The sequence below is a fragment of the Stegastes partitus genome, unplaced genomic scaffold (assembly GCF_000690725.1).
Source record: "Stegastes partitus isolate 25-593 unplaced genomic scaffold, Stegastes_partitus-1.0.2 Scaffold112, whole genome shotgun sequence".
Taxonomy (NCBI): Eukaryota; Metazoa; Chordata; class Actinopteri; family Pomacentridae; genus Stegastes; species Stegastes partitus.
The window spans coordinates 107921-132978 of record NW_007577843.1 but is presented as its reverse complement, the minus strand read 5'-3'; the positions used below and the strand labels follow the sequence as shown (position 1 = coordinate 132978).

Sequence of the window (25058 nt, the reverse complement as noted above, 5' to 3'; positions counted from 1 at the left end):
CATCCAGAGCAAAAGAACTGTAAAGGGTCAAAAAGCATTCTAGTTATGGCATCTTTTCCTTACCTTTTTGTAATTTGTTTTATTTATCTAGATTTTGAGATATTTGTATCAGCAATTTCTGCCACTGTCAGTACTTTTGTGTCTATATAAATATCATTTTTCAAAACTAAAATTCAGTTACCATTCATTGTATTTGGGTGGAGCCAGAAATCTCTCAAAGAGATGCCTTCTGTGCATGGTGTCAGGTTATGAATGTGGCATCAGCAGGTAAATAACAGCCAGTATGCAGGGCACAACTCAGAAGGGCCCTAAATTGCAGAGGTTGGGCTCTGATCCCCAGCTCCTTGGACAACACACTGACCCCAGGTTCCCTTTGGTCAGGTAGGTGGCTTCCTTCACTCGCTCTGATTTTCATTGTAGAACAACCATTATGAGTTAATGTGCATCTCCAGCATGAACTGGCTTGTTTCTGTCTGCATACGCACTACAACAATTCCCAAAGCTTGAGAAATATGGAGATGAGGTAATCTTTCATTTCTGTCTTCCCAGCTTTTGTGGCTGCAGGCCTGCTGGGATCATTTGCTGCTCTAGTGAACTTTGTGATTATGAGCGTTTCAAAGGGGCAGACTCAGGCCTTATGACAAAGCTTGAAGGAGCCAGAGCCAAGGAAGTAGAATGATCTGGGGTCGAGGTGAGGCCGCTGCTCAGGACAGCAGCAGAAGGAGAGGAGATTGCTTTGGGTCCTTCATTTAGAGCACGGGGGCTGACAGATAAGCATCCACATGCCTCATTTCAGTTGAGAGCAGGATATCACCATGTGGTGAAATGGAAGAGTAGGAGGCATGCAGCTGATTAGGAAATAGCTCAGGGGCCTTGACTCATAAGCTCAGCGGAGCAAAGCTCCTCCATATTTGACACTAAACAAGTGTATCATGAATGGCTTCTGGCACTGTTGGCAAGTGGCTCCGTGCTGGTAAGAAAAGCATTTAAGAAATCAAATCAGAGATGAAACAGTCAGCAGGATGGTATTTGAGCAAAATATCTCATTTGCAACACAGTGTCAAAACAGAAAAATATGACTCGGACACAGTGATCACCAGAGCACTTTGTGGAAGTGGCTGGAAGCAAAGCACTTCATCCTGTCTTGTATCAGCCAAGCACAGCAAATGATGGATTTCAAAATGCACCAAAACTGAAATGACTGATGATTTTGGAACAAAAAAATTATTAAAGTAGTCAACAAAGCCTCGGAGAAAAAAAGTTCAACAAAAAAAGAAAAACCACCTCTCACAGACCTGATTGACACTGTGACCTACATAACAATGTTCCACCTGTGGGTCGTACATTACAAACTTATCTAAACCTCGTGAAAATCGCCAAAAGTATAGAAATAAAGTTTAAACTGTTGTGAATACCCCAAAGATAAATGTTGTTGACAGGGTGCACCAGACATCTAGAACATTTCTATTTGATGACATGCTTATAAAAAACATTTAATCTTTGGTTGGCGTCTAAACATGACAGCGTGTGCATAAATGAAGGAGAGTGTGGCTGACTTGCAAAACAGGAATTGTGGCTGTGCGTAAAAAACTGCTTTCAACACTGAATAAGAAAAGTTGATACTGTCAATCAGTGAGGAAAAAGATGATTATAACAACCATAAAGTAAGCAAGAAACTAAAGGAGAATGCTGCATGTTCAGGGGTTCGACTGCTTGTTTTGTCCCACTAACACAGTAAACCCCAAAGATATTACATTTCTAATCATATAAAGCAAAGGAATGTGTCAAAATGTCACATTTGAGATGGAGATTAAACATAAGGAGAAGAGAAAAAAACTGTAAGTGATGGTTGTTTATTGGACAGAATGGTAGTTAGCAATAAAAATCTTAACAGCTGTGGCCTAAATTTAACAGTATTTGGCTGATGTTTGGTTGGTTGTAATTTCCCACCCAGCTTCTTGGAAGACAGCTTGCAGGCACTGACGGTTTGCACATTTACTACACCACTCTTTATCTAGAGAACAAAGATAAGATGTGCATACAAAAGCCTATGCAAAAGGATTTACACACACTTTCCAGCAAAACAAGAAACTGAAGTCCTGGGCTAATGATTAACTCTGCAGATTCAGAACTAAACACTGACATTGAGTGAATGTGAAATCATGTAGAAAATCGCCAGGAAATGCCTGCAGACATGAGCAGGCTCACAGTCATCTGGTGCAACTGAGATAGATGAATAGAACTGAAATAAGGTTGCTGCAATCTTTGCATGACAGTTTTATCTTGTGCTATCTAAAAATGATGTTATTTTTTTATCTGTAAGGTGATCATTAGTCAAGTATTGATCGAAATTAATGATCCGTTGAAGCGCGACCTGTGGGATGTGATGCCTGGCACAGCTTCAAGGTGAGGTTATATCAACGGGAAACTTTTGTAAGCCATGACATTAGATACATGTGCCTTTGTGTTGTTTTTGCCTGCTTGCAGAAGAACCTGTCTGGACACGACTGTCAGGTGACACAACGGCCCACCTGAGAGTGGAGGGGTGGAGGGCACGCTGCTGCCAGCTCTCCTGAGGTCTTCTTATGGGCCAGTCAAAATTTCTAGTGTTTTCCACAATGTTGTTATACGTAAACAGTCGCTTAGATTGTTCTGGCAGATGCTCTCAAATGCGTGATATGGCCTAATGATTATTTTGATCATCAGTTATTCTCTTGATTATTTTCTCAATTAACCGTTTGGCCTCGATGATATCAAGATGTCATGAGCATATTGAAATTGTTTTGTGTGATCAACTGGAACTACTGAATGTTTCATTTGGCCTAAAATACTGACTTCACTTATTGATTGTCAGTTAACTCATAGTCGCTGATACATTTTCAGTTGATGGAGAAATCTATCAATGCTGAAATATAAGCTAAATGAAATGCTGTTTGTGTCAGACTTTATGAGGCTGTGATCAGCTGATCTGTCAACAGACCAACATATGTGTCTGTCTCTGTACGTACCTGTGTGTGCACATCTGAACATCTGTGTCAGGAGATAATCGCAGGTTACTGAAACACACCAGATCTAATCTGACTCTCATTACAAGCACTCGCACAGTGTTCTTTATCAGAACAGAGGAGTAAAATGAGAGGGACAGGACAGGACAAGAACATAGTATTTTCATTCTTTTGTTGATTCCTCTTAGAGATGCACCCACCTGTTGAGAGCAGTGCTGGGTTCTGCACCCAGCTTTGTGATGGCATGTACAGGCTCGGGCATGTGAGACACCATTTGCGACATCCATGGTAACAGAGAATTTGTAAAGGATGGTTTTCCCTTGTGTCATGCTAACTGTCGGAATTTTTAACCGTTATTTTCTTTAGCTTCTTGTGTGAATGATGCAGAAACCACACAGAAAATCTGATGGAGTATTTTTTTTCTGATCCATATGCTTTACTCCAAACACTCTGTTTTGTTATTCACTTTAAAAACGTCATTTTGGAGTTATATTTCTCTGTGCTGTAATTCTACTACTGTCGATGTGTACATGTGAACACCTGTTACATGTCTGTCTGTCCTGCAAGTGAAATGGAAAATACTTTGAGAGTTAAATCCACCACAGCTTGTAAAGACAACAGTAGATTTCCAGTGACTGATAATGCATGTTCTGGCTGCCAATAGTGGCAAATGTTTATATATGGTTCGAGTCTAATGGTACCTAATAAACCAAGACACAGAATTCATAGATATATGATCCAGAATTCCAAAACAAGATTGGAATGCCACAGGAACAAAACATTCTGCCAACATGGAGCACGGCAGCAGATCCTATTCATCTTCTCTGGGGGGATATACTATATACTTTGCCACATTTTAAAAAAGAACAAAAAACAACTCTATAAAATATCTCCTACATGATGGTACTGTTGATGTTATGTGCACCATAAAGCATACTGTTCTGTACATCTGGTTCATGCATATGTAGAGTTGAAGCGAACAAATACCAGCTTAGTGATGCCATGAGCAGGCTCGGGCATGCGGGGCTGAAAACCGTGACATCCACGGCAGAGCCCACTGAATCAGCAGCACGAATGAGAGATTTGCAGCATTAAGTCCGTCTATTGTCAGACAGCTGTGGGTCTAATCACCTGAAGCTTCCATTATATCAGTGGAAAACTACAACAAACATTAAATATCAGGAACACTCAAACTGATGATGGATCAGTAGTTACTGTCCCATTACAACATATCTGCAGTCACAGGAGAAGATGTTGGTTTAAGCTTCGATACAAGAAGTTTATACTGTTTTAGCTGCAAGGCTGCTGATTCAAACTCATTCATATGTGAAGAAGTAAGAATAAAGATTTTGTTTTATGTTCCTACACATTTCCTGTGTGGTATTTTCTTGATGTAATGACTTTATATTTTTCTGCAAGGTGACTCGGTGGTTAGCACCGTCGCCTCGCAGCTAGAAGGTCGCCAGTTCACGGTTCTACGTGGAGTTTGCATGTTCTCCCTGTGCAGCGTGGGTTCTCTCTGGGTTCTCCGGCTTCTTCCCACAGTCCAAAAACATGTTGACGTTAACTGGTGATTCTACATTGTCTGTAGGTGTGAATGTGAGTGTGCTTGGTTGTCTGTCTCTAAGTGTAGCCCTGTGATAGACTGGCGACCTGTCCAGGGTGTCCAGCTGGGATAGACTCCAGCCCCCCACGACCCTAGTGAGGATTAAGCAGTGTATAGATAATGGATGGATGGATTTTCCTTCCTAATTAGTTCATCTTTCTTGGTATCAATTGTTGTTATTTATTATATAAAAAAGTCACCTTTCAAGATGTGCAGGATGCAGGCTCTGCAATTAAAACTTAATTTATAAAATAAGACGCAACTTCACGTGCAACATAAATACTCAAAACACTGAAGCAGGAGCAGCAGAAATACAAGATGGGGACAATAACTTAAACAAAATAACACCAGTACGTGGTAGATATGAGAATCCGTGGTGTGCAATAGCCTTGGTCAACATTGTGATGGTGATATGACTCAGGATAAATAACCAAATAAGTTCACTGTAAACATAGACCTCAAACTGTGAATAGCCTATACCACAGAATACAGAAACTGAATAATACTGAACATGCTGAAATACAACAATTATTTAAATAAGATATTACAGTCTTTATCAGATTGGCCAAATGGTGTAAATGCATGGCACTTGTAAAGAAAATAATTTTTCCTGTCACACTTCAGGCAGTGTTTGATGATGTGATTATTGTTCATATCACGATGATGATGAAAATAGGATTCATCGGTCAACACTAGCAGGTAGTATTTGCATACATTTAATTCTCAACTGGACCACAGATGACAATTGTATGCAATTTTCTTATGTGCAAATATAATCACGTCTCATCTAGTGACCAAATAACTGGCAGCCAACTATGCACTTGACGTCACATAAATAGATGTTTATTCTGTCACGCAATAAAGCCATAGAGCCTCTGTGGCAGCTTGTTTGGCATTTTATCAAGCCAGCATTTAAAACTTGTTCATTAAAACAGGCGGACTAATTAAAATGACTTCGTCGGTCAGAAGCGTCTTCCAGCTAGAATTATATTACATGCACTATAATCAATCAGGCCAAAGATTCAATTTAAAAGCAATCAGCATTTGGTGGGTTTTCTCAAATCAATGCTAATCCGATGATAATTTTGACCCCAAATGTGGCCGTTCTTTATTTCTGGTCTCAAATGTTACTAGTCTGTCGATAGACTTATGGGAATGGCTGCCAGGCGTTCCAGCCATGGCTCTGCACACTGCATTACCCAGGAAAATGGCTTTTCATGTCTTTTTTTAAAGCGATGCTGTCAGGCTACAGCACATTCTGGGGGTCGGATCAATAGTTTAAAGCGTACTTTTGATATCTGCAAATTTCTCTGAGAGGTAGAGTGCTGCTAAAATATTTCGCGAGCAAAAACATTGTATAATTACACAGAATGTTGACTCAACCCAGGTTAGATTTTGCAGTAATTCATTAACAGTACAAGAATGGCTCATGAAGTGTTTTTTAAGAAAACTGCTTCAGTGTGTGCACCAAGATCAGTGAACATTTCTGTGCATCTTTTGTGAATAAATGAACGGATTCATTATCGGTTATACTGTTTCACATCAGTTCTCTTTTTGCTGAAATACACAACTGAAGCCTTTTTAATGGGAAATAAAATAAATAAAAGTAACTCCACCTCTATAAATACAGAATGAATCAAAATGGTAATATTTTAACACTAATGCACAGCAATTAGTAGCAGCTTTTTATCTCATGGTAAAGATTTGCAATCATTTCGCCAGTTTCAAGCTTTTCATGCAACTGTGAGGAGCCTGAAGACAGAAAAGCAACAATAAAAGCAGATTTGCTCTCTCACATAGACAGCTGAAAAGAGAGCCACTCGTCATTACAACATTTATCATATCTTGCTGCCTAAACTGGAGTTAAGAGGCACGTCTGAGCTGACAACCACCACTTAAAAACTTCAAACGTGCTCTTACAGTGAGCTTTCAACCTCATCCAGAACCCCATTGGGAGTTTTCCATCAGAAACACACAGTTTGGTGGAGCAAGCGACAAAAATAACCTCCTGTGTGCTTAAGTATGTATGCTCCGAATGTTTACAACTTTTATGGTTTTATGGCCACACTTATCTCTCCCAAACCTCACAAATAACAGAGAGTCTACCTGCCATATGCCACTGAATACAAGTCATAAATCTATTAAGTGGAGCTATGATTAGATGATTTTACTCCAAGCTCACTGCACGAGCATCAGGTGGGCAGTTGTTCAATGGTCTTTTGTCGTTACAGCTTGTTTCTTGGCCTGGCAGCTGAGGACAGGAGGAGACAAGCAAGGCTGTCAGCAATAAAAGAGGGCTTGGAAAACAGCTTCACAAAGGTAAAAGCTCTTTTGGCAGCAGCGGTTCAGCACTTGACCTGCTGCGTCACTGACGAGGAAATGGAAATATTTTGAAACAGTAGATTTTTTTTGCTAATTGTGTCTGCAGAAAAACAAAGTGAACACTGGTTGTGAGGTTGTGTTTGCTGTACTTAACAACGACAAGTGAGTGAAAACAGTTTCGCATCTGCAAAAGAATGAAGTTTGCGTATTAAGAAAAAGAAGAAAAACCTTTTTTAGACACATCAAAGCTATGCACTGTAACATGAAGATAAACAGGAGCAGTCCAATGATAATTATACAGCGCAGAGATGCTCCTGTACCTCCAGCAAAACTGATGTCACCCTGTAATCAAGTGAGTCAAGAGGAAAGAATGTCTAATAATGGAACAGTATACTCTCACTCAGAGTGATCAAAACAGCAGTTTTCATGCAGCCAGTCACTGTCAAGAAGTGGAAGCAGACAATTACTGTTTGGGGTCTTAGGAGAGTAAAGGTTGGCACAGTGTGTGTCACTTGCTACAATACAACTCCTGTTAAACAGTGTGAAGGTGAGGGAGCCTGAGTTGTTTGGTTTGCTTCAGAATGGCTTTTGCTTTGATCCTGTGCACAGTAGCTCAACAGGCTGTGTGAGTTATCAGTTTACAGCAGATAACTGCTTCTGATATAAGGTTTTTTTTTGTTTTTTTTTATCAGACAATGATCATTTTTAAGTAGGAGCTGTTTTTACCTTGACATGTTTCGACTGTCACGTCAGTCTTCCTCAGAAACGTCACTGAAGTCTGTGGTGATATGTCTTTATCAGCCTCCAGGAAACCACCAGCTGATAAAGTGTGTCACTGTGTGAAGAGGCTCTAATTTTTCACACATATTTTTGCAAAAGCGTGACACGGTGCTTACAAAAGTCAATAAATGATCATACCAATGAAGCATCAACCCAAACAGAGAGGCTGTTGGTGTTACTGATGCGACTTCCACTTTCCCACAGGTGCTGGTAACAGGTGGGGGTCGAGGGGAGCGGGGAAGATGCCTCGCCATCGTGGCCGGCTGCCACAGCGGGTCGGGAGGATCATCTTCCGCCCAGCTGCTGATGCCCTGTTATCCCCGAGTCATTCATCACGGCTCGCTGAGAGGCAGATATGCGCTGCCCCTGAACCCCCCTTGCTCCTAGCATTCCTCACTTTCCCCTGTGGATCTCCAACGATGATAGCTGTCAGGACCGCACTGATGTACCTAAATATTCACCCAACATGCATTTGCATGTATTTGCAAAGCTGATTTGGATCTGTTGTCAAAGCTAAACCACATGTCATCCTTCATGTGTGCCTGTATGATCACTTCACTGAGGTTTGTGCTTTTAAAATCACTACATTCGGAACTTAAAGGGCCAGGCATTGTGTTGGCAAGTTATACCCTCTGAACTGCAATTCATGTATAATGTAAACTTTTTCAAAACAATCTGGAATACATGGATGTCCATTTTAGACTTGTATTACTTTTCAATACAGGCATTGGTTTCCATTGTTGTCCGTGAAGCATGAACATTTGTAGATGCCTAAAACTTGCATGAGTTGTGTAAACCATCAGTGTGAACCTCAAGTCTGAATAAATCTAGTTTAAGGTACATTATCATTGTATGTTAATACAGAATATTAACAGAACATCACAAAATCTCCGACTGCCTCTTAACAGCGACACAAGTTAAAGGCACCCTATGCAGTTTTTGACCACTAGTAGTGCTATGGAGCAGTGTTTTACTGAGCAGATCTCTGTTTATTTTTTATCTGTTGCTCTAATAGCACATCCACAAATAATGTCATGTGAGCAGACAAATGCTTCATGTCGAAGTTGATGTATTAATAGTAATAAAAACTAAGAGTAAATATAACTGTCTCACTTTAGAGACTGGGATACATGCAAACTTGTTTTTTTTTTACTAGAAATGATAATGCAACTTAAGCAATACGTCCGGCAAAAATGAAAAGAAACCAGTGGATGTCTGGATTGAGTGTTAAGGTACACGCTAGCAGTTTGCACTGGAGCTAACAACAACAATTAATGTTCTTACTTTTAAGGCTAATGTAATGAAAAAAACTCCCTAGTAACACTCACACACCCAGTGTTTTGACAGGAGTCTTCCTCAGCAGTGTGCTGGGTGGTTCCACATGACTCTAACATCTGTCCTGTACGTACTTGCCCTCCGACAACCTATTCGCTGTATAAAATATCGAGGAGATCAAGGTAATCCTGAGCCTGACTGGGGATGTACGTACTGACTGAAGCTGAGGTCAAACAAAGATGAAGTCACAGAGGGGGCAGCTCTAGTACACTTATTGACAGACCCTTTGGCAGGGTGGTTGGCAGTTAACTTCATGTCATTATTGATCAGGTGATTCAGCCGATTGATTGGGCCATTGTTGATGGATTGGAGGGAAAGCAGAAAAGCCCGGCAGAGCATCAATTTTGCAGCAGCGCTGGGGGAAGGGGATTTCTACACTATATTGGATTAAGCCATAAGTATAAAGTTAAGGTGCCGGCTTTAGGCTTTCATTTGAATGTTTGTCTATCCACATCAAATTAGATGTAAATAAACTTAAAGAGGCCAAAATGTAAAGGATAAATCAAAATAAACTAAAAGAAAGTGATTAATAATGGTCAATAATGGACACCCACAGGTGTCTTGTTTTCTGCAAAATCTGAACTACATTCATTTCTCAGTTTCTGATTCTTTCTGGGTTTTTGGCAGCAGTCTTCCCTTAAGCAAGTGAAGGACATGATCAGTTGGACTTAGGTAAGGTAGCTGAGCCAGTCAAGAACATTCAGCAATTAGACAATACAAATCTTCTTGGTTGCTGTCTGTATATATTTAGGACCAGTCCTGACACTTCGGAGGACTTAGAATAAAACAGACAACAAGTTGTGCACTGTTCACCATATATGGACACAAACAACCTCAAATTACAGCTGAAGGTCGACGCTTTCACCTCACTGTCATTCTTTCATTTTGTATCCAGTGTGCTGGAGTGCAGAGCCAAAACAATGAAACAAGTGCCACTGACCGACAGACAGCACTGGATACAGGCAGTAATCAGTCCATTAGCAAGGTAAAAGTGCATAGAAATTAGGCATATATAGATTTTCAGAACAGATTTGAAACACACTATAACCAAAAACTTTTCTGTATGTTCTTGAGAGACTCACATGCATGTACACCAGACAGGTCACAGGCAGAGTCATGAGGACGTCATGCTTCAGTGTCTTGCATATGGACACTGAGACAAGGACAAAGTGAACACAGTGCTTATGTGAACCTGAGACCACCCAGTTCCTGAGACAGTCTCTCAAGACAGCCGAACTGCTTGCATCAGATAAACAACCAAGGTCTATAATTCCAAAAGATAAAAACCAAGCCATGCATACACAACAGATGACTGATAGAAGCTTGTGCTTATTTTATGTGCCTGAAGAACATCGTAAAATTGCATAATGATGATACTGTAACCGGGAGAAATCACTCTAGTCTTAAAAAGTACCATAAAAGTACATATGAATGCAACAGTAGCCATAGCATGAAGTCCACATCAAACAAAACGGCAGGAACTTGCATTTTCAAATACTTGAGCTGAATCAATATAAATGAGGCTCAAATTAAACCCAATCTAGAGACGTTTCAGTCCACAGAGAGACATAAACATCTCCATGAGCCAGTAAGATCTTTGTTTTGCAATGTAGTTGTTTTTTCAGTATTTGATAAAAATGGGAAGAAACAGACATTTGCAAGACAAAGGCTTTCCAATACATATTTGTGTGTTGTACTTTTTTTTGGCAGTTGGGGGGAAAAAAGCAACATTTGCATCTCCTTTCAAAAAATGCAAACGCAAAGTGGGAGTCCCACTATAGCCACCACTGCACAGTAAGCCCCAGCCCCTCCCAGCTCTTACCACATTATAGCAGGACTTCTTGCCTGATCCAGTGAAGTGATACGGGTCGACTGTGTTGCACCTCAGCATGTACATCTTGAACATGTTGTTGAGGTGCTTCAGGGAGATGACGCAGACGGCTGAGTTAGGGGTCGGCTCCGGAGAGTTTGGCTTTCCCCGAGCAAAGGCAGCAAACAGCACGTCGTCACCCTCTTCCACCTTCAACTGTTTCTGCAGTTCGACGTCATTGCCCACCTTGGTGACGTGTGCTGCCTGCACGATGTTGAACACCTTCACATCTTCTGCGGAGCGTCGCCGCCTCTTATCGGTGCTGATGCACTCGAGGGGCATTTCCACATAGCGGCGAATCACAAGGTCGGAGGAGCACATGCGGACTATGCGGGTGTGGTAGGCCTGAGAGTCCCTGCTCACCCGCTGCACAGTCAGGAAATAGGTGAAGGGCCCACTGTGGAAGGAGTAAACATAACGCAGGTAGTAGTTTCCACGTAGAGATGGAATCAGGTCCATGTATGACAAGTTGGAGAAGAAAGTGAAACCATTTTGGCTTGTCTTCATCTTCCGCACAGAAATGGTGTGTGGATGAGTTCCACTGCCTGACATGTTTCCTGTGCCTGGGATCTCTGAGTTTCCAACAAAAAACTTGATGACGTTGCTTTCCACGTTGAGCACCTGAGATCCAGAAGGGCTGACCACAACATCTGAGTCGCTGGGGTGACCTCTGCCTTGCCTCGCCTTTTCAGCGAAGCAGTAGACCTGTTCATCAACGGTTTTGGGGCTGATGTCGTCATCCAGGACATGACGGCGGCAGATGCCATTATCTGCTGAGCCACAACTGTACAACCCCTTGTCGTAAATGTTCTCCACCACTAAGGCGATGTTATGATTGTCCACCCTGCCACCACCGCCGGTTCTCGTCAGTTTCTGGTCGCAAGTCTCGTTGGCAAGCAGCGGGCCCGTGTGGTACTCTGACAACTTCGTAAGGTTGGGGGCGAGGGCGTAGATTCTGTTCACAGCACCGACGTAGATGACCCCATCCAGCGTCACCATGTTCTGGATTGGGAAATCTGCAGTGAACGTTGGGAGCTCGTAGGTAACCGAGAGGTTGAGTTTGCTTGTCTCGGATGATTTATCGCACTGGCCCTGCACGCTGGGACACAAGGCCCACAGCAACATGATGGCATGAAGCAAATGGAGATTCATCCTGTTCCAGAATTAAAAGACATGAGAAATGAGTTAGTAAAACATCCCAGCTGCAACAAAAATAACTAAAACATTCATCACAGATATCTCTGAATAGGTGGCCTCAATTGTCTGGAGTCTGAATTTTGAGAAAAAGCTGCAATCTGTACTGATTAGAGACTACTGAGGAGAAATAAGACGGACACTGGAATCCCTTTTTTTATACTCATAAATAGAACTGCGTCAGGGAGCAAAGCCTGGGTTTACTCACTTCACCACAAACAGCGAATCTGCTCACACTCAAGTGACTGCAGCATTTGTGGTGAGACAAAGCTTTAATATCAGTCTCTTTATCACAGACACTTCCACATCTGACTCCACTGACCCGAGACCCACCAGCAGCAAGACTTGGGTGAGCACTTCTGTGGTGCTCAGCTCTGTTCCCAAGTGACCACAGCACAAGGCAAAGCAGTGAATCACCCAGAGAGAAGCCCGCTCTGACTGCAACGCAACCGCGGGACTAAGTTTAGACAGCAAGAGCCCAAGGGAGAGGAGATAAACTCAATTAAAACAAAAGAGGCGGGACGGAGAAGGCAACGGGGACCATCCAGCAAAATGATAAATAACCCCAGCAACTAAATGGAAGTCCACTGGGAGATGCTTTTAGTGAAGGGAGGGAGAGTGAAGGCAGGGGGAGAGAGTCACACCAGAGAATTTGCAAAATGTACATCTGCATGCTCCCTATCTGGATGTGGTTTTAACACGCTCCCCAGATGTAAACCAAAACAAGGCAGTAACATCCAGCACAGTAAGTTTGGGTTTTATATTCATGCCCACAGCTATGCATAAATTCACTGGGATACCCTGTGTGCACATTCTGACTGGTTTATGACTGATGTCTCACTGTTAGCAGCTCGTTTGTTTTTTTTTAGAGCAAGTCTGATGGAGGGAGCTCAGTTTTTATCCACAACATATGCAGTGTTTTTTAAGACATCAACACAGACAGGTGCTTGCAGCCAGAAAACAACAAAAAAAAGACAACACTAATACTTGCCAATGACTAAATTATAAATATTATAGGCACTGCTGAAGGAGGAAGACAGTGATATCAGAGAATAAGGACAAAACGCATGGTTTGTTAAGAACCAAAAACATAATTTAAGATTCTATTATAGAGTACTGAAGCCAATTGTCTCTTATTAAGGGGAGGAGGATAAGCAGTGACTTGTTTTGGTCTAAAATTATGAGTAATAAGGGGCACATTATTGCGCACCTGCAGCAAAAAAAAAAAAAAAATCACTTTATCGCATGCTTGTTTTTTCAAAGGACAAAAGGCGAGGGGAGAGCAGTGAAAATGTTTTCTGTTTGAAAGGAAAGTGACTCATGGCTAAAGGTCTCAGAAAACACACATGGGAAGTTGGTTGAAACGGTGTTTGGAGCCAGAAAAAACATTTCAAAATAGGCAGTGATATCCAGAGGAGGAGGGTAAGAAGAGGGGCTCTGGAGTTTTAGGGTCAGACACCATCACTGCGTTTTTACGCATGAAAATACAGTTTGAGTCAAATGAAGAAAGTAAAGAAAGTGGAAGAATTGCTGATGAACTCACCTGTTAGTGAACAACAGTGCCGTATACGTTCCGTTGATTCAAATCATATTCCACTGGTCTCTCTCTCAGGAGCCGGACTTCTTGACTTTCTCATCAACTCCAAAGTGATTACTGCGCACTTCTTTTCTTAGTTGGAAAAAAAAACACCAAAAAAAGAAAATTTGTCCAGATGATTTTGCTGTTTTCAAATAGTTACAGACAATTCGGTGTCACTCTGACTGAAACGTGTGGAACTCAGCTCTGACTGCATCCAGCAGAGAGCCGCTGCTGCTCACATCTCAGCTCCGCTCGTGGCGCGTAAAGCCCCGCCTTCTTCTCTCCACGAGGACTCTGTGACGCTTCCAGGTGCTGCAGAGGCTGGAGATCAGGCCAGACACACTCAGGTAAGACAGCAAAGCTGGAAAAACTGAGAAAGTTGCACATTATGAGCTGATTGTCATGTGACACAGAATCATCAACTGAAAAAGAACGAGTCTGATTTTTAGAGAAGCTCTGTTGAAGTGTCTCATTTCTGCACTACAATATGTGAGACTTCATAGAACTTAAATTAGTTTGATGTCCATTCTGCTCCAACACTAAAGGAACAGAAAATTCCTCATTACCTAACACAGAAAACGGGGTAACTTAGGTTTGGAGGGATTTATCCAGCATTCTTTTGTCTAAAGAAAGGATTTACCAATAAAACTTGTTTACGGCACTCTTTATTTTAACTGTGTCTGGCAATAAAAAGTGTTTTAAAGTTCTGAATAAAACAAAAACAAAGACAAGGTCAAATAAGCTCTTTGTGGAGGAAGGTCCTTTCTTCTCCAACTTCCACCTGACTCTGCTCCAGCGCCCCTCTGAGTCACACTACTGGTCTTCATGTTAAAACGTCTCACTCAGCCATAAATAATGAGCTAAGTTATAAAGGCTAAACCAACTGTGAGTATGTGTGTGTGAGAGTGTGTGTGTGTGCGTGGTTGAGTGTGTGTGTGTCAGCAATGAATCACAGCGGGCAGCACAAAATATTTCTTTGTCCCGCTTCCTGAAAGGAGGGCACTTGGAATGAAGACTGGAAAGCCTGATAACAGTGTGTGGATGCAGAATTAATAGGTATGGAGCTGCTGAGCAGCAGCACTGTAGCTGTTTGCACTCACTTTCTGACAGACAAAGTGACATGTGATGGCTTAATGAGGCAAACAGACAGCGGAAGAGTGTGTTCAAGTGGGGAGATGAGTGATCTGATGGGATCTGTGACATCTTCAACTTCAAACTGGACTCTTTAAGTGTGTCAGTCATGCCAACTATAATTACAGAGGGAAAGTCTCCTCTGTGCTCCTCTTTTTCTAAATGTTAACAATAGAGGGTCCAGCTGCTTGCAGAGTGTCTGCTACATTCATCATAAGAAGCTTTAACTTGTTGATTTCCCAGAGGATGAGATAGTTACCGCTGACATCATGCCAGAGAGTCTTCACCCTGTCACTGTGTGCATCATCAGCTTTTATTTCACCTCTAAGGACCGTGGAGCAGGAATCCTCCCTTCTGATGGTGAGTTACGATGAATGAAATTGTAAAAAAAAAAAAAGTTTAAACAGTTAGAGCCCACATTACAAAGACAGAGGAAGCTGCAAAGTGGATCAGATTGTTTTTAAATCAGTACTCAGACAAAATGAACAGATCAACATGTTGCTTATTTAATCTGCACAAAAACCAAATGGTGAAGACAATCATGTTTTTGCTGGGGATTATGTGGTGAACTGTTTCCTGGCATGATACAATGCCTTTGTGGAGCCAGTAAAATTACCAAGCAACCAGCAGACACTCCGGTAAGAAGGATTCGCAAACTTTGAGTATAATGAAGATCAAATTTAAGCGCAGAAGTACAGCTGTTGTACTGGATGATGTTGTACGTGGAGAGACTAAGGTAGAAAAGGTCACCGGTTTCAGTCTCAGTAGCAGACTGATGAGCAAGACATTTCACAACACGCTTCTTCGCTCACTGTATTCACTGTTTGTTGGAGGAACTGTGCTTTGCCATACCTCAGGGCATTTCTGACGCACTTGCCAAGGGGTGTGTCTGTCCCAGGGTGTGTGCCTGAATGTATACCCCGAGGGGTGTGTCTGTGCGGCTCCTGTGGTGGTGAACTCTGTTTTGGCTCAGGCCCTTGTCCTAGTGGGAAGCAGCTCCAGAAGAAGAAGAAGAAGAAGAAGGAGAAGGAGAAGGAAAAGATGGAAGAGGTTGGTCTGGCGGTGAACCTCACACATGCTCGTATACAGAATGTGGAAACCTCAAAGTATGACATGTGCTGCAGGAATGATCTGCATCCTGCAACCACAACAACTGCGACACGACAACTATGTTCTATTTTCTGTTTTCTCTTCATGTGGTTTAAGGCTTTCCCTATAAGTGAGATAAAAAAAATGAAAGAGAAAGTTAGCCTGTTTGCTCATGTGTGAGAGTGTGAAGTTGTATTAAAGGCTCAGTTTACTGCAAAATAACGGATATGTTATGTAGCCAAGAGTATGTAGACTTCTTTGTTTGAAAAAACGGGTGTGTTTTTGGGCTTGTGCTATTGTTTTAAATGAATTAAACTGTTATTCATTCTTGCTTTACACAATAATGTGCATCTAACCTTGTGGTATGAACATGACATGACATGACACAGCTTTAGTGAACCAGACTTTACAGCTAAACATCAACTCAACCTTAATGGAAGTAAATTCCTGCAGCCAGATTCCACAATCTGACTAAATCCCTTCAAAGAAAAATCACTGTTGTATCAATGCCATCATTCACTCATACATTGGTTGTAACTGTTCACTTATGGTTATGTAATGTGTCTGCAAACTATGGGAAGAAAACAAAGCTGTTTGCATTGATAGAGTCCACCAAAACACAATGAGAATGCTTTTTTTTTTTTTTTTTTAGCAAATTGCTTAAACTGACTCTTTAAAGTCTTCAGCAGTTCAATGTGCGACAGTCTGACTTATTATGGCGCCATCTGCTGGTACTTATAGTAAACAGGCATTGTTAGTCCCCTGAGACTGGAAGGGAGCCTGCAGCCCGGCTAATTGACAAGCCACTGAGTGGAAAACGAAGAGACTAATCTCACGGACAAAAGTGAGGGATAATCAGGCAAGAGCAGGGCTGCACTCTGTCTTGATTTTACTGTTTCTGTTAACCGTTCTTGTGCACCTAAACTTCGTCCAGTGGAGGTTATTTATCACCTGCGGGGTCAATACAAACGCTGGTTCACTGCTGATCAGGACAGGAAACTCTGATTGATGCTGTTGACCCATTCGAGGTCCTGGCTGCTTCATTCTGTAGATGGACTCGTGCAGTTTCTTTAGCTCGCAGGCAGAGCGGTGATTAGGAGTGTGCTGCCTCCATCATTCTGTCATGTGTGTCTTCATAAACGGGCTTCTTCAGTAGGATCACTGCAGCTCATGGCAGATGATGGTACTGAGCTTCATAAAAGGTTACATGAACACAGGAGGTCAGGGGAGGCTTTTCAGCTGTCAATACTGTACTGTAGGAACTCTTAGTCAGTGTCTTGGCTCTGCAGTCTGTAGGAGAACAGAGGTGGGATTTTTCTAGCAAACAAAAACTTGTTTCTGTTCATTAAAGCTCACCTGTCTTGCAGCTCCTTTGAATGTAGCTTACTTTTTGCTACTGTGTGATCATGTGTAGTTCTGCTGATGCTTGTATATTCTTTTTTCCATCCTTGCATATATACAGTGTACAGTTAATTCTCCTTTTGCTGCTGATTTTTATAGACTATCCACGTAATTTGCAGTAGATAGATAGAAATACACATTATGTATAGTAACACACAATTACAAGTGCAAATAAATAAATAAATAAATAAATTGGTGGTTCTTAATCTGCAGCACAATCTATGTACCCTTTGGGCTAATATACAGCATAATACAGTGTATCGTTGTCTTTGTCTTATTCAGCACACAGCTACACTTCTATTTGTGCAGGGGTTTTCTTGCATATAGGAATTTTGGTTCCTCCCCAAAGAAGTTTTAGCCAGCACCAAAGGAAAATCAGCAGCAACGAAATGACAAGAATTGTGACATAAAGCAGAAATTTTAACATTTAAACAGGTTTGTTACTTGGGGTTAAATAAGATACCAATGCTTACTGTTGTTCATAGTCACCCCCCACAATTTTTGTTCAAATCTTACTGTGTGTATTGTGGTAGCATTTCCAAACAAATCTTAGAAATAGTGTCTGCTTTTCCGAAAATAACAGCATTAAAGTAAGTTTACAGCATATAAGATTTTCTTTTAGAAATGCTTGTAAAATAATGGAACCTCAATTTCTTACAGCTGGTAGATTGTTATTAGAAACCCAAGATATTGTGCTGTATCACTCTTTAACACTGTTATTCTTCTATAAACGTCTGTCTTACTGACATGACGCTCACATTGTTTCCTGCCTAAACTGAACCTTTTTATCACCTTTTGCTTACAGCACGACCTCACCACTCATCAAACCACCAAGCTGGAGGGCCAGGCTGCAGATTTTCATATACAGACAGACAGATTGGTGCTCTCATCTTCCATTACCTGTTTCATAGATACTAGAACTCCTAATGAAAAAGGAAATCAAAAGATCACAATCTCCTACATCACAGGAAATGGTTAATGCAGCAGACAGGCTGGACTGTCAGTCAATAAGTTGTGTGTTGTGTTCATATCTGCCAATCTGTCCCATCATGGATGGAGTCACAACACAGCTCATATCAGAACTGACTAAAGGCCATCAGTGGTGGGATCAACATAATAAAGGAGGAATGGTCTCAGTTCACAAACAGGCACACAACAGCTTCTTCTGAATTTCAACCACATCATGGCGACAAAAGAAGCTCAGCTGGTTTAATATGGTTGAGTTGCAGCTTTTAAGACATACTGACATTTATTTTTTTTTACATGCATCTCAAACTAATCACGAATGATGTTTTTGACTTGCTATAATGACACATCTGTTTGGTCTATAAACTGTAAAATAGACTGCTCAAATAGTTTAACTTCAGTTACTGTAAAATCCTCCAGATCCTTATTCCTTTTGACATGCTGTAATGTATTGGATTCCTCCATTTCCATCTCCCTCTGCTGTGTCAGTCTCAGCTTGTTAAACAGTTTATGGGAAGCCTTCGAGAGCTCTTAAACTCTCCCGTCCTGGTTGTTTATCTGTGGAAGCTGGGACTAAAATAAACTACACTCAAGTGCAAGTGAATTCACAGCACAGCAGCTGGACTATATGCTGCTTGTGCATTTCACATACATATGGATGTTTGTGCTCCTTTTCCTATTTTTTTCTGACAAGAATTTGCTGGAATATTTGTTTGACAGCTAAAAACGTAAGGTAACAATTTGTAAAGTGTTCCGTAGATCTTTGCAACTTGGAGAGGATGGAGGATGTTGTTAATTTGGTGTGTTGCTTTACGTAATCTTGCATCCTGCTTGTGTTTGCTCTGAAGTCTGTGAATAAACCAGAAATACACAAGTAAACTTTAAGCACATGTGTAGAGGAGCACAACACGTTTGGTCAGTTATCAATACAACAATCAGCCAGCTGTCAGAACAAGAGTCATGTTCTGTAGAGCAAAGCAATACAGCAGCCTGTACAACTGACACAGAGGATTTTAAAGTTTTTGTTCAACGTAAAACACAAAGTTTGACTTTTTTTTTTTCAGTGTTAGCCATCAGCCAACATTAGAGTGTTTAGCAGAAAATCTGAGTTTTTTTGTTTCACTGGGTGATAGTTCTTTCTTAATGTGTAGAATGCCCCAGGGCTCAGATTTGGGCCCAATCTTAATTCATATCTATGTGTTATTCCATGAGCTCATCAGTTGCAGACACTGTGTTGCTTTTCATAGCTATGCAGATGATTCTCAGTTATATCACTGCGTAAAGCTCAACATCTATGATCTATGATCTGCACACGCTGATCAACCCATATATCAGTGTCACTGGCACAAACATCAAATCTGTATTGACAAATTTGGTGCATTTGTTGATCCTGGCCTAAAATTTGAATATCATTTTCGTAAGCTTGTCCAATTTTGTTTTTATCATCTAAAACATATTTCCAAGATTCAGCCATTTTGATATTTTAAAGAGGCAGAAGTTATCATTAGGCTACATACCTTTGTATCACCATGGGTGGACTTGTGTAATATATTTTTTAATAGGTTTAAGCAGAATTTCCTCAGAAGACTCCAGCTATCAACTAATTGGCGACTGTAAAGGAACTTCAAGAGAAGAGGGGTCTTCGCTGTCTCACTTTTCACTGTAATAAAAATGTTGTGCTTTTCTTTGGAAACAGCACAACTATGACTAGAAGTAGCAAGAGTTCGCAAATGTCTTCTGTGCAGTTGAAGAAACCTAGAATCATATTGCACAACATTTTGCCCACAGGTTTTACCGATACTCAGAAAGCAGTAATCACTCTACATACTGTGTATTTTATTATTTACATTTTTAATTTCTGTCCATACTTGCCTCCTATCTGTTCTGTGTAAACACAGCCTGCAGTTCAGCACAATTCAGCTGAAAAGTCCCTGAGATTTCATCACCTGATGGTTGGTTGCTGGTGAGTCAGTAATGGCTACAACTGTAGTGCAGAGGAGTATTTTTCTTGCTTTTTTCTTAAAAATCTAATAAGAGAAAATGGTTTATTTGACATGTAGAATAAAGTGATTTTGGTGAAATATCACAATCTTAGGTTCTGATTTGGTTAAATTTTCTGATGGAATGGTGTGTCACATATGATTAGTCAGAAAGCTGAAAATTAGACTGTGGAAACGTTCCCAGTGTATTTGTAGTTTCTGGTTCAGACAACTTGTGTTTTTTGTTTGTTTGTTTGTTTGTTTTGTTTTTAAAGATAACATGCCATTCAAACCCACCAGTGTGTTTTGGGATTCAGAAGAAAAAAATCGCATCTTCAAACTCATTTTTGTGCTTTAGCCTGTCAGCAGTTTTCATAGTTTTCTTGTGTTAATGTTACAACCTGTTATTTTTCATTAATTTATTCTATTCTTCTCACTAAGTTACCTCTTTCCTGCATTTCTGTCTTGGTTGTTTTCTATCTGTAGAACCCTTGCCACATGTTTTGAAATGTAATGTCATGAATGAACTTTTATTATTAAAACCAAACATTGATCAAGACAATGTCCAAGGACCAGTTGTTGTATCAGTATTTGATTGACAGGTGGTCTCTGGGAAGTGAAGTCCAAAAACAGCACAGCGACGCAGAATCAACAAGTGAACATGTCACGGATTCACCCCGTGAGGTTTATTGTATTATGTTGTGTTGTCTTAAACCCTACGCACACAGATGTGGTCAAAGTGATGTGTCCTTTCAGAGAGTGCAGTCACTGTCTGACAGAAAACCAGGTGTGCTGGAGGGAGGAACATCTGCAAAGGGCTGCTGTGGTGGATACTGAGCCTACAGGGGATGGATCTGTGCCAGCCTTCTTCTTGCTTGATGTCATAGCACGCTTCATCAGCTTCAGCATTCACTGCTGCAACAGCTGACGGCGTGTGAGGCCAAAAATGATTCAGATTGTCTAAAAATGTTAAATGTGGGTTTTTCCCTTTGTGTGTATGTGAAGTGTTGTTTTCATTTCAAGGCTGGTTACAAAGCAGCTTCTGTAAACTTGTCAGCAACCACAGCAAATTTAAGAGACTAGAGGGAAAAATATTATGTTTCGAACTTATTCAGGGACATTTTATGGGAATAAAGTTAATCTTAAAAGTGTATGACTCCTGTAGGCTGTGGATAAAAAAGAAAACCAAGAAGCTATCACATACATGCAGAAAAGAAGGCGGTGTTGGTGAAAACATCCAGGTGCAATATATACAATTTATAGAAGTGAGCGAGTCAAACCATGTCAGATAAAGCAACCGTTACAGAGTCAATTGATTTCTGTCTTCTGGACGGAAGAACTCAGACTCGGCACCCTGCAGTCGAACAGCCTGAGATCTTGTCATGCGTGCGGTCGGGGCAAACTAGGACAGCAGCAGCTTCCCTGAGGGTTTGTTTGTTGAAAGCACATGAGAAGAGGACATGCTGGAGAGCACAGAGGGCTGTGTATGTGATTTGACCCAAGAAACTGGCTTTGTAAAAACCCTCAGAAATGTGTTTCAGCTGCAGATGTCTGTCAACATATCAGGAAGGACAGAGATCTCCCAGACAGCAGACAAATATGTAATCAGCCTGTGTCCACTGGTGGTTCTGCGCCATCAGCAACAGGCTGCACAAAAGTAAACTTCTACAGACAAACACAATATTGTGTAGTCCACATCAAATCACTGGAAAATGTATTCATTTAAGCATCCAATCATTTAATCATGTAGTAATAGATATACCTCACCTGTATCTTGCAGACACAGGTGAGATCTTCATGGCTTTGACGATGGTATGATTGTTGGTGGCAGACAGGCTGGTCTGAGTGTTTCGAAAACTGTTGCTGATCTGCTGGATTTTCACCATAACAGTCTCCAGAGTTTACTCAAAATGGTGTGAAAAACAAATGAGTGGCAGTTGTGTGGACAGAGATGCCTTGTTGATGAGAAATGTCAAAGGAGAATGAGCTCACTGTTTGGAGAAAAAGATCACACAACATATCCATCCTTGAGACAGATGGACTACAACAGCAGAAGACTGCGTCCGGTTTCACTCCTGTCGGCCAAGAACAGAAATCTGAGGCTGCAGTGGGCACATGCTCCCTAGAACTGGACAGTCGAAGACTAAAAAAATGAAGCCTGGTCTGATTAATCTCCTTTTATGCTGAAGCTGCAGATGGTTGGATTAGAATTTGGCATCAGCAGCATGAATCTATGAACCCAACCTGCCATGTATCAACAGTTCAGGCTGCTGTTGTATCAGCGTAGGGAATGTTTCCTTGAGCACTATGACTTCTTCCAGCCTGATAACATGCCATGTCATAAAGAAAAAGTGGTCTTAAACTTGATTGACAGTGAGTTCAGAAGACAAAAAAGATCTTTGGGATGATGATGTGATAAGTTATGTAAACACAGAGAAGAAAAACTAATTTAAATATTCTTGTGAAAGTCATGACACAAAGAACTGAAGCTGTTCTGAGAGCCCCAGTAGTAGTATGCTGTTCCTAATCAAACATTGGATGGGTATAGACCACATTATATGAGTTTGTCCCATTTCTTCTTGCCTTGCCATTTATACCATGGCAGTTCTCCTCTTATTAGCATCTGTAGTATAATTTCATCAGATGTTTCTTACAGTTTTGACAGGTATTATCATTTGTCATCTGGTAATTTGAGCAACTTGATCACTCCAAAAGGCACATTCTTGTCCGAGTTTTTCACCCATCAATTGTCTGTCAAATTTAATCTTATACAAGGTTACTGCTTCACCAGAAAACTTCATCATCATCATCATCATCATCATCATCATCATCATCATCATCATCATCATCATCATCATCATCATCATCATCATCAACATCAACATCAACATCAACATCAACATCATCATCATCATCTCAAAATGGTGACAATGCAAATGGAAATTCAGTTGGGAATATAGAAGTCAGATGGTGCAAGTCGGGGGAATTCAACAGTTTAAAGTCACAGCTTCTGCCACCTGTGCTGTGTGGGCCTATGTCTTGGAGCAATCCTCTTATTTTTTTTCTTTGATTCAAAGCAAGTTTTTGTGGACAGCTTTACAGTATGCATTTATGCCCCAAAATGAGAGTTAGGCCCTTTGTTTCTGGGTGAGACCAAGAACTTTTTTTTTTAAGTATGCTTGAATGATACAGTATATACATATATTACTCCGAACATAGCATGGATTAAACTTTCCAGTTTAGAGTATAAATCAGAACAGACAATACATTTTTTCTTCTCTGCACCAGATGAGGAACAGGTTAATGTTAAGAGGACAAATCCCTTTGAACAAAAAATGTGCTTTTCTTGAATTGGCCTTATTACAGAAACAGCTTTGGACTTGTTCTTCTTTTGGAAAGATATTTGTTTCAAATAACTATTAATCGAAATGCAATTACAGTAAAATTTCTTAATTTATAAACCTGCCCATGAAGGCAGTGTGAATGACTAAACAATGCTGAAAATGATCATATATTATCCTGGAAGGCAGCGTTCCTGCTTCTTTGCAGTCGAGGCTTAAGAAGGTTTCACCTAAACAAAGCTTACAGATCTGAAGTGCTGTAGATGGTGAACTATCCTCTTAATCTCCAGGAAAGGTTAATGTCTCTATTTGAAATATTTTGACAGCATCCAATCACAACAGGATCATTGAAGACTCTGTCATCAGTTCTTTGTCTGATGTTTCTCCTGTGAGGGGAAACAGCTGCTGATCCCACAGTTGGTTAAAAGCCACAATGTTTATGTCACCTGGTCTACGTCTTTCCACTGATGAACACCTCTGACGTCAATTTAGTCATCCTGACCTGAGGAGGTGAGAGGAGACAGAGCATCATGTCTGTTAACTCGCACTTTTACCTCAGGACTCTTACACAGCTGAGAACAGAAGAACTTTGCTTCATTGTAATGTGGTTCTCACTGTAGAAAGCGTTTTTATGTGTAACCTGTAATGATTCACTTCAAGTGGGCGGATAAATCAGTCAATACCTAGACGGCGTGCTCATAAAGACATCAGTAGTAATTTATTTCTTTTAAAAACCTCCCACTACTTGGAGTGTTGTGACACAACGCTGCAAAATTCTGGCAATTAACATAACCAGTGGAACTTTAGTGGTCTGGTACCTTCTGTTGCCACAACAAAGTAAGATTTCTATCCATCCTTTTCTATGAGTGGAAAGACGTGTGCGTCAATTATTAAAGCACATGCATGTAAAGTAAATCATTGAAGGTATACTGCTGCCCCTGTGTGGGGCTTTTTAGCACTGTTTTGCCTGCATACAGTAAAGTTTTAGACAGCAGGGCTTCCAACTTTGTGGCAGCAGTTTGGGGATTGAACATGAGAACACTGTCATGCATACAGAAAGGCTTTTTCCAGTTTGGTGAAGAAGAACTTGAGTGACCTGAATACAACCACCACACAACAACTTTGGGATGAACTGGAATGCTGACTATTAGTCAGGCCTCATCAGCCAAAAAATGTTTGTTTTTTTAAAAAACCTTTCCAATGCTCCTGTAGGTGGATTGGAAAAACTCTTTGAAGTCAGGTTTGACATTTTGTGCAAAATCAATCTCCCTAATGCCAAGGCTTTTAGAACAATATGTTCAATAGCCACAAATGTTATTTTAACAATTATTTCTAAAAAGTAGACTGCAAAGTGATTTGGTGGTTAGCACCGTTGCCTCGCAGCAATAAGGTCGCGGTTCACGTCCCGGTGAGGACACCCAGGATCTTTCTGCGTGGAGTTTGTATGTTCTCCCCGTGGA

The 25058-nt window shown here is 40.9% G+C and overlaps 1 protein-coding gene across 2 annotated transcripts in view; it reads right to left on the bottom strand.

The window, feature by feature from the left end:
- The window catches only part of met (MET proto-oncogene, receptor tyrosine kinase), a 76414-nt gene extending 62430 nt beyond the window's left edge, over positions 1-13984 (bottom strand). For both annotated transcript variants that reach the window (XM_008277977.1, XM_008277978.1), the window contains exons 1-2: positions 13656-13984; positions 10871-12071 (exon numbers count right to left, since the gene is read on the bottom strand). In XM_008277977.1, the coding sequence (XP_008276199.1) occupies positions 10871-12070 (1200 nt within the window). In that variant the 5' untranslated portion in view covers position 12071; positions 13656-13984. The remainder of the gene's footprint in view (positions 1-10870; positions 12072-13655) is intronic.
- Positions 13985-25058: the final 11074 nt, after the last annotated feature.